This window comes from Mobula hypostoma, chromosome 3 (genome assembly GCF_963921235.1).
Source record: "Mobula hypostoma chromosome 3, sMobHyp1.1, whole genome shotgun sequence".
In the NCBI taxonomy this organism is placed as follows: domain Eukaryota; kingdom Metazoa; phylum Chordata; class Chondrichthyes; order Myliobatiformes; family Myliobatidae; genus Mobula; species Mobula hypostoma.
Genome location: NC_086099.1, coordinates 122,288,214 through 122,296,821, shown reverse-complemented (window position 1 = coordinate 122,296,821; position 8,608 = coordinate 122,288,214). Strand labels below are relative to the sequence as shown.

The 8,608-nt window shown below is 48.6% G+C and overlaps 1 protein-coding gene across 1 annotated transcript in view; it reads right to left on the bottom strand.

The window, feature by feature from the left end:
- Positions 1 to 593: 593 nt before the first annotated feature.
- Positions 594 to 8,608, bottom strand: part of LOC134344233 (cyclin-dependent kinase inhibitor 1-like) — a 38,593-nt gene continuing 30,578 nt past the window's right edge. Inside the window, exons 2-3 of the mRNA XM_063043689.1 lie at positions 3,677 to 4,049; positions 594 to 729 (exon numbers count right to left, since the gene is read on the bottom strand). Coding sequence (XP_062899759.1) covers positions 674 to 729; positions 3,677 to 4,049 — 429 coding nt within the window. The 3' untranslated portion in view covers positions 594 to 673. The remainder of the gene's footprint in view (positions 730 to 3,676; positions 4,050 to 8,608) is intronic.

Genomic DNA, 8,608 nt, shown 5'->3' with positions numbered 1-8,608 from the left:
ACTCAGCAGGTCAGGCAGCACCAATGGAGGTGAAAAAACAGTCATCGTTTCTGATCGAGACAGTTCATTACGATATCCAGTTGCCAATTGGAAGACCATTTTGTTCCTGTCTGTTGTGTAGTTCTCCAGATCAGGGGATGAAGCTCTGCGGAGACCCTTCCCTTCCCCATGATTTATTTCCTGATGGTGAGACCATCTCAGCATTCGCACATCCCCCACTCTCACTTCTTCACTCACACTCACTCCTTGCACAGTCTGTCCCACATGCACGTTACCATCGCGCGATAGGAAGGAGCAGCCCGTTTGTTCCCTGCGTGCACAGGGACGGTCAGACCGAGAGGGAGTGGGTTGAGATGCAGTGGCAGCTCCCTGGATGACCCCAGGGCCATCTGGCAATGGTTCACCTCCCCCATTAATCCACCACCCTTAATCAGACCCCGTCTCGAGGGTCAGCCTGCCGCTCCCGGTCTCTGCTCTTACAGAGAGTGCCAGGGGTGGTAGGACGGGGGTCTTTAGTTCAGGAGTCAGGAATCTGGCCAGGTACATGATTACAAACTGGGTAAAAAAGCAAAGAGTTGTCGTCTCAGAGAGCGGCCATCTTGTTGCAAAGTCCAGGCAGTTGACCAGGAACACGAAGTCCACTGTCCACTCTTCGCACCACTTCCTGCCGGCCTTAAGGCTTAGCCTCAGCATCCAGTGGCCTGAACCTTCTCTTCATAACGTAGAAATCTGCAGGCAGAAGCAGAGCGAGGGCCATCAGCTGGATGTGACACGGCACTACAGGGCAGTTTTGAAGCGGGAGGGAGTGGGGGAGCAAAGGAAAGGTTGGGGGAGAGAGTGGGAGGGGGGCAAGGGAGAGATGGGGGGAGACGGAGGGGAGGGGAAGAGAGAGAGGGAAGGAGAGAGAAGCAGGAGAGGGAAGGGTAGTGGAGAGCGGAGAGGGGGGAAGTGGAAGAGACGGAAAGAGGGAGTGAGGATTGGGAGAGGGAGAAGGGGCAGAGAGAGAGGGGAAGGAGGGAGGGGAGAGGGGAGAGGGGATGGGAGGATCAGAGGGAGAGGGGAAAGGGGAGGGGAGGAACAGAGGGAGAGGGGCGATAGGGAGAATGGAGTGAAGGAGAGGGAGAGGGAGAGAGGGAAGGGGAGGGTCAGAGAGAGAGAGGAGAGAGGGAGAGAGAGAGGAGGAGTGAGAGAGAGAGAGGGAGAGTCAAGTTTCTCGTCACTGGGACAAGCACACACATGCTTGGGTGTAATGAGGAACTTACAGCATCAGATAATCAATATACACAAGAAAAACAACCATCAATCATGCACAATTTTTACAAGAAAACACAATTGGAACAAAAAGATCGACTGGAGTGCAAAGTGGTTGTAGTGTAGCTGTGATTCGTGTTTTGCCGGTTCGTCCAAGAACCAAACAGTTGAAGGAACCTGGTGGTGTGGGGCCTGAGGCTTCTGTACCTCCTGCCCAATGGGAGCTGTGAGAAGGTGGCGTGTTCTGGACGGTGGGGGATCTTTGACACAGGAGATTCTGCAGGTACTGGAAAACTTGAGCAGCACACATAAACAGCCGGAAGAACGCAGCAGGTCAAACAGCATCAATGGAGAAGAATAACAGCTGACATTTCGGGCTGAGACCTTCTTCAGGACTGACTTCTTCCCCTTCCTTTCCAGTCCCAGTGAAGGGTCTCGCCCCAAAAGTTCTGCCTCGTGCCATCGACCTGCACCTACCCTCCAATCCATTCCCTCTCCAATGTCAGCACATCCTTTCTTAGATACAAGCCCCAAACTGCTCAGCGGTTTGACTCTGCATTACATTTTTGAAGTGCAGTGCACAGGTATGGCTGGGGTGTTTAAAATCCTGACCCTGAGTTCCCTGTAAACTCCCGGAAGGCGATTTGGGACCGGCACATTCCGCCAGCAACGGAAAGGCAACAGGAAATGGTGAATGCAGCCCAGTCCATCACAGGAAAAGCCCTCCCCACCATTGGGCACCTCTTCAAGGAACACTGCCACTAGAAAGCAGCATCTATCATCAAGGACCCCACCATCTAGGCCATGCTCTCTTCTCACTGCTGCCATCGAGCAGGGGGTACAGGAGCCTTAAGTCCCACATCACTAGGATCAATAACAGTTATTACCCCCTCAGCCATCAAGCTCTGGAACTGGTGTGGATATCTTCACTCACCTCAACACTGAACTGATTCCACAACCTATAGACCCACTTTCAAGATCTCTATAACAGGAAGGGGTCAATAACTTTACCAGGTGTTTTTTATAGACCACCCGATAGCAACAGGGACATCAAAGGAGCAGATAGGGAGACGGATTCTGGAAAGATGTAATAATAACAGGGTTATTGGGGGGAGATTTTAATTTCCCAAATATTGATTGGCATCTCCCTAGAGCAAGGGGTTTAGATGGGGTGGAGTTTGTTAGGTGTGCTCAGGAAGGTTTCTTGATGCAATAGTGGTTGTAGACGGGTCATATTCTGCGTGGAGGTCGGTGACCAGTGGTGTGCCTCAGGGATTTGCTCTGGGACCCCTACTCTTCGTGATTTTTATAAATGACCTGGATGAGGAAATGGAGGGATGGGTTAGTAAATTTGCTGATGACATAAAGGTTGGAGGTTTTGTGGATAGTGTAGAGGGCTGTCAGAGGTTACAGCGGGATATTGATGGGATGCAAAACTGGGCTGAGAAGTGGCAGATGGAGTTCAACCCAGCTAAGTGTGAGGTGGTTCATTTTGGTAGGTCAAATATGATGGCAAAATAAAATATTAATGGTAAGACTCTTGGCAGCGTGGAGGATCAGAGGGATCTTGGGGTCCGAGCCCACAGGACGCTCAAAGTTGCTGCGCAGATTGACTCTGTGGTTAAGAAGGCATACGATGCATTGGCCTTCATCAACCATGGGATTGAGTTTAAGAGCCGAGAGGTAATGTTACAGCTATATAGGACCCTGGTCAGACCCCACTTGGAGTACTGTGCTCAGTTCTGGTCGCCTCACTACAGGAAGGATGTGGAAAACATAGAAAGAGTGCAGAGGAGATTTACAAGGATGTTGCCTGGATTAGGGAGCATGCCTTATGAGAATAGTTTGAGTGAACTCAGCCTTTTCTCCCTGGAATGGCAGAGAATGAGAGGTGAACTGATAGAGGTGTACAAGAGGCATTGATCGTGCGGATAGTCAGAGGCTTTTTCCCAGGGCTGAAATGGCTAGCACGAGAGGGCACAGTTTAAAGGTGTTTGGAAGCAGGTACAGAGGAGATGTCAGGGGTAAGTTTTTATGCAGAGAGTGGTGAGCGCGTGGAATAGGCTGCCAGCAATGGTGGTGGAGGCGGATACGATAGGGTCTTTTAAAAGACTCCTGGATATGTACATGGAGCTTAGAAAAATAGAGGGTTATGGGTGAGCCTGGGTAATTTCTAAAGTAAGAACATGTTTGGCACAGCATTGTGGGCTGAAGGGCCTGTTTTGTGCTGTAGGTTTTCTATGTTCCATGTTCTCAGTATTATATTTGTATATACACAGTTTGTCTTCTTTGGTACATTGATTGTTTGTCTGTTTGTATATTATTTTACTTTGTCTATTTATTTATATATTTCCTTTTTCCTGTAAGTGCCTGCAAGAAGAAGAATCTTCATGTACTTTGATAATAAATTTACCTTGAACCTTACCTGTGATGAGAGCCTGTCTCCTCTTGCGTCCATGGGGCAGAACTGGTTTTTTCTCAGCCGACGGGGTGCCCATCTCAACTCCCTCCCTTGACCTCAGGGGGTTCATCAGCGAGGCGACACATACCATTCGGTAAAAGGACGGGACGTCCTGGTTCGGGACGGCCTCCCACTGCATGTCGCCCGGCAGTGGCCGCTCCGCTTCGAAGTCGAAGGCCCATCTCCTGGCTGCGGCCTGCAGGCCGATCCTCAGCTCGGTTTCCAGCTCTGATTGCAGCTGCTGCCTGTCCACCGGCCCGAAGAGGTTCCGGCGTACTGACCTGTTCTTGGCGGCCTGGGCCTGCCACTGTTCGCAGGGAGATGGCGTCCACTCGGCCTGTAAATTGTATGGCCACACTTTCACACATGACTCTATAAGACCATAAGACTTAGGAGCAGAATTAGGCAGTTTCGTCCATTGTGTCTCTCTGCCATTAAATCCTGAATGATCTTTTCTTTCCCCTCCTCAGCCCCACTCCCGGCCTTCTCCCAGTAACCCTTGGTGCCGTGTCCAATCAAGAACCTTTCAAACTCTGCCTTAAATACGCCTACGACGGGGCCTCCACAGATGCCTGTGGTAATAAATTCCACAAATTCACCACCCTCTGGTTAAAGAAATTTCTTCGCATCTCTATTTTAAATGGACACCCCTCTATCCTGCCATTTTTCAGCCCATTTTTCCAGCCATTTCGGATCCTGCTGCAAGCTTTGATAGTCTTCCTCACTGTCCACTACATCCCCAGTCTTGGTGTCATCCAAAAATTTGCTGATTTAGCTAATCATATTATCATCCAGATCGTTGATTTAGATGGTGAACATGAATGGACCCAGCACTGATCCCTGCAGAACATCACTAGTCACAGGCCTCCAGTCAGAGACAAGCATCTACCGCCACCCCGTGAAGCCATAAGATCCTAAGAGATTGGAGCAGATTAGGCCACTCTGCCCGTCGAGTATCCTCTGCCATTTCATTATGGCTGATCCAATTCCCTCTCAAACCCATCCCTCTCCCTTCTCACCATAACCTCTCATGCCCTGACTAATCAAGAAACTATCAATAGGTACATTTAATGTCAGAGAAATGTATACAATATAATCCTGAAATTATCAACCTCTTCCTTAAATGCACCCAGTGACTTGGCCACCACAATCACCTGTGGCAAAGAATTCCACAGATTGACCATCCTCTGGATAAAGAGATTCTTCCTTACTGCCATTCTAAATGGATGTCCCTCTATTTTGAGGTTGTGTCCTCTAGTCCTAGACTCTCCCACTATAGGAAATATCCTCTCCACATCCACTCTATCTAAGCCTTTCAACATTCAATAGGTTTCAATGAGATCCCCCCCACCCCCCATTCTTCTAAATTCCAGCCAGTACAGACCCAAAGCTATCAATCGCTGCTCATATGACAACCTTCTCATTCTCGTGAACCTTCTCTGAACCCTCTCCAATGTCAGCACATTCCTTTTTTAAATGGGGGCCCTAAACTGCTCACAATACTCCAAGTGAGGCCTCACTAGTGCTTATAGAGCTTCATCCTTGCTTTTACATTCTAGTCCTCTTGAAATAAGTGCCAACATTTCATTTGCCTTCCTCACCATCAATTCAACATGCAAATTAACCTTTAGGGAATCCTGCACGAGGACTTGGCATTCAGATTTTTGAATTTTCTCTCTGTTTAGAAAATAGTCTTTGGTTTTATTTCTTCCACCAAAGTGCGTGACCATACACTTCCCGACACTGTATTCCATCTGCCACTTCTTTGCCCATTCTCCTAATCTGTGCAAGTCCTACTGCAGCCCCCACCCTCTGCCTCTTCAACACTACCTGACCCTCCACCTATATTCATATCGTTCAGCAACCTTGGCCGCAAAGTCATCAATTTCTTCATCCAAATCGTTGATATATAATGTAGAAAGAAGTGGTCCCAACACAGACCCCTGGGGGCCTTGTCACTAGCAGCCAAGCCAATATTTAATCCAATTTACTACCTCATCTAGAATGCCAAGTGACTGAATCTTCTTGACCAACCTCCCATGCAGGACCTCGCCAAATGCCTTGCTAAAGTCCATGTAGACAACATCCACTGCCTTGCCTTCATCAACTTTCCTGGTAACTTCCTCGAAAAATTCTGAGATTGGTTAGACAAGACTTACCATGCATAAAGCCACATTAACTATCCTTAATCTGTCCCCACCTTCCAAATACTTGTATATCCGATCTATTAGAATACCTTCCAATAACTTTCACACGACTGATGTCGGGCTCACTGGCCTGTGATTTCCTGGTTTATTCTTAGAGCCTTTCGTAAACAATGGAACAACTTTCGCCATCCTCCAATCCTCCAACACTTCACCCATGGCTAAGGATGTTTGAAACTTCACTGTTAGGGTCCCTGCAGTCTCCACACTAGCTTCTCACAGGGTCCGAGGGAACACCTCCTCAGGCCCTGGGGAATTATCCACCCTAATCTGCCTTAAAACAGCAAACACCTCCTCCTCTGTAATGTGTATAGGGACGGTAAGACCAAAGAACTGATTGTGGACTTCAGAAAGGATAAGATGAGAGAACACAGACCTGTCCTCATGGAGGGATCAGAAGTGGAAAGGGGGAGCAAGTTCAAGTTCCTGGGTGCCAACACCTCTGTGGACCAATCCTGGACTCAAAATATCAATGCAGCTGCAAAGGCAGTGGCTATACTTCATTAGGAGCTTGAGGAAATTGGTATGTCACCAAAGACACTCGCAAATTTCTACAGTTGTACCAGTGAGAGCATTCTAACCGGCTACGTCACCTTCTGGTCTGTGAGGGCCACTGCACAGGGTGAAAATAAACTGCCGAGAGCAGTAAGCTTAGTCAGCTCTGTCAGGGGCGCCAGCACTCATTGCATCCAGGACATCTTCAAGGAGCGACGCCTCAGAAAGGCGTCATTAAGGACCCCGATCACCCAGGACATGCCCTCTTCTCTTTACAGGAAGGAGGAGGTACAGCAGCCTGAAGGCACACACTCAACATTTCAGGAGCAGATTTTTCCCCTCCGCCATCCGATTTCTGAGTGGACAATGACCCATGAACACTACCCCACTGCTCTTTTATTTCTATTTTTGCACTACTAACTTAACTTATCTATTTAATATATTTACTTCCTGTAATTCACTGCTTTTTCTATTATTATGTACTGCTGCCACAAAATACAACAAATTTCACGACATATGCCGATGATATTAAACTAGATTGGGATTCCATTGTCTCACTGTTGCTTTGCCTCACTTCTGCAGATACTGTGCCTGTCTCTTGAGTAAATACAGATGCAAAACGTCCACTTGATCCCCCAACTCTTTGGGTTCCATGCATAGATTAGTATTCTGATCTTCCGGGGAACCAATTTTGTCCTTTGCTATCCCCGGACTGTGTTGGTCACTAATGAAAATGACACACCTCACTGTTCATTTTGAAGCACTGTGCAAGTAACAAATGAAGCACCAGCAGATGCCCGGGGTCAGTCAGCTGGACTGTGAAGGGTCAGAGGTCATTCTGCTGGTGCGTACAGGGTTGGGAGTCAGGCTGCTGGTGTGTACAGGGTCGGGGTCAGTCTGCTGGTCTGTACAGGGTCAGAGGTCAATCTGATGGTGCATACAGGGTTGGGAGTCAGGCTGCTGGTGTGTACAGGGTCAGAGGTCATTCTGCTGGTGCGTACAGGGTTGGGAGTCAGGCTGCTGGTGTGTACAGGGTCGGGGTCAGTCTGCTGGTCTGTACAGGGTCAGAGGTCAATCTGATGGTGCATACAGGGTTGGGAGTCGGGCTGCTGGTGTGTACATAGTCAGGGGTCAGTCTGCTGGTGTGTACTGGACGGAAGCAAGCCACAGGGCAGACGCCAACCACACGTGGAGAACAAGCCTGTGGTAATGGGCTCACATGAGAACTACAAAGAACTAACACAGAGAAGAAACGGACTACTCAAGCTGTTACGTTAACACGAGTAATGTCGTCAGTCGTCACTCCGTCTCCAAATAAAGTGTAGAGTGTTCAGCAGCTGCAGGAATGGCACTTGAGTTTCACTTTCATTTACACGGGAGATGGTGAGAAACAGAAAGCTACAAGCTAAAACAAAAACTAAACATCCACTGACAGACAGGGAAGAGGGAGCGTGTCTGAGTGAGAGAGAGAATGTGTGTGTGAGAGAGAGAGAGAGAGACTGTGTGGGAGAGAGAATGTGTGAGAGAGAGTGTGAGAGAGAGAGAGAGACGGTGAGAGAGAGAATGTGTGAGAGAGAGTGTGAGAGAGAGAGAGAGACTTGGTGAGAGAGAGAATGTGTGAGAGAGAGTGTGAGAGAGAGAGAGAGACTTGGTGAGAGAGAGAATGTGTGAGAGAGAGTGTGAGAGAGACTTGGTGAGAGAGAGAATGTGTGAGAGAGAGCGTGAGAGAGAGAGAGACTTGGTGAGAGAGAGAATGTGTGAGAGAGAGTGTGTGAGAGAGAGAGAGACTTGGTGAGAGAGAGAATGTGTGAGAGAGAGTGTGAGAGAGAGAGAGACTTGGTGAGAGAGAGAATGTGTGAGAGAGAGTATGAGAGAGAGTGTGAGAGAGAGAGTGTGTGAGAGAGAGAGAGAATGTGTGAGAGAGAGAATGTGTGAGAGAGAGTGTGAGAGAGGGAGAGTGTGTAAGAGAGTGAGAGACTGTGTGAGAGAGAGAATGTGAGAGAGAGTGTGAGAGAGAGAGAATGTGTGTGAGAGAGAGGGGATGTGTGTGAGAGAGAGAGAGAATGTGTGAGAGCGAGTGTGTGTGAGAGAGAGAGAGACTGTGTGAGAGAGAGAATGTGAGAGAGAGTGTGAGAGAGAGAGAATGTGTGTGAGAGAGAGAGGGAATGTGTGTGAGAGAGAGAGAGAATGTGTGAGA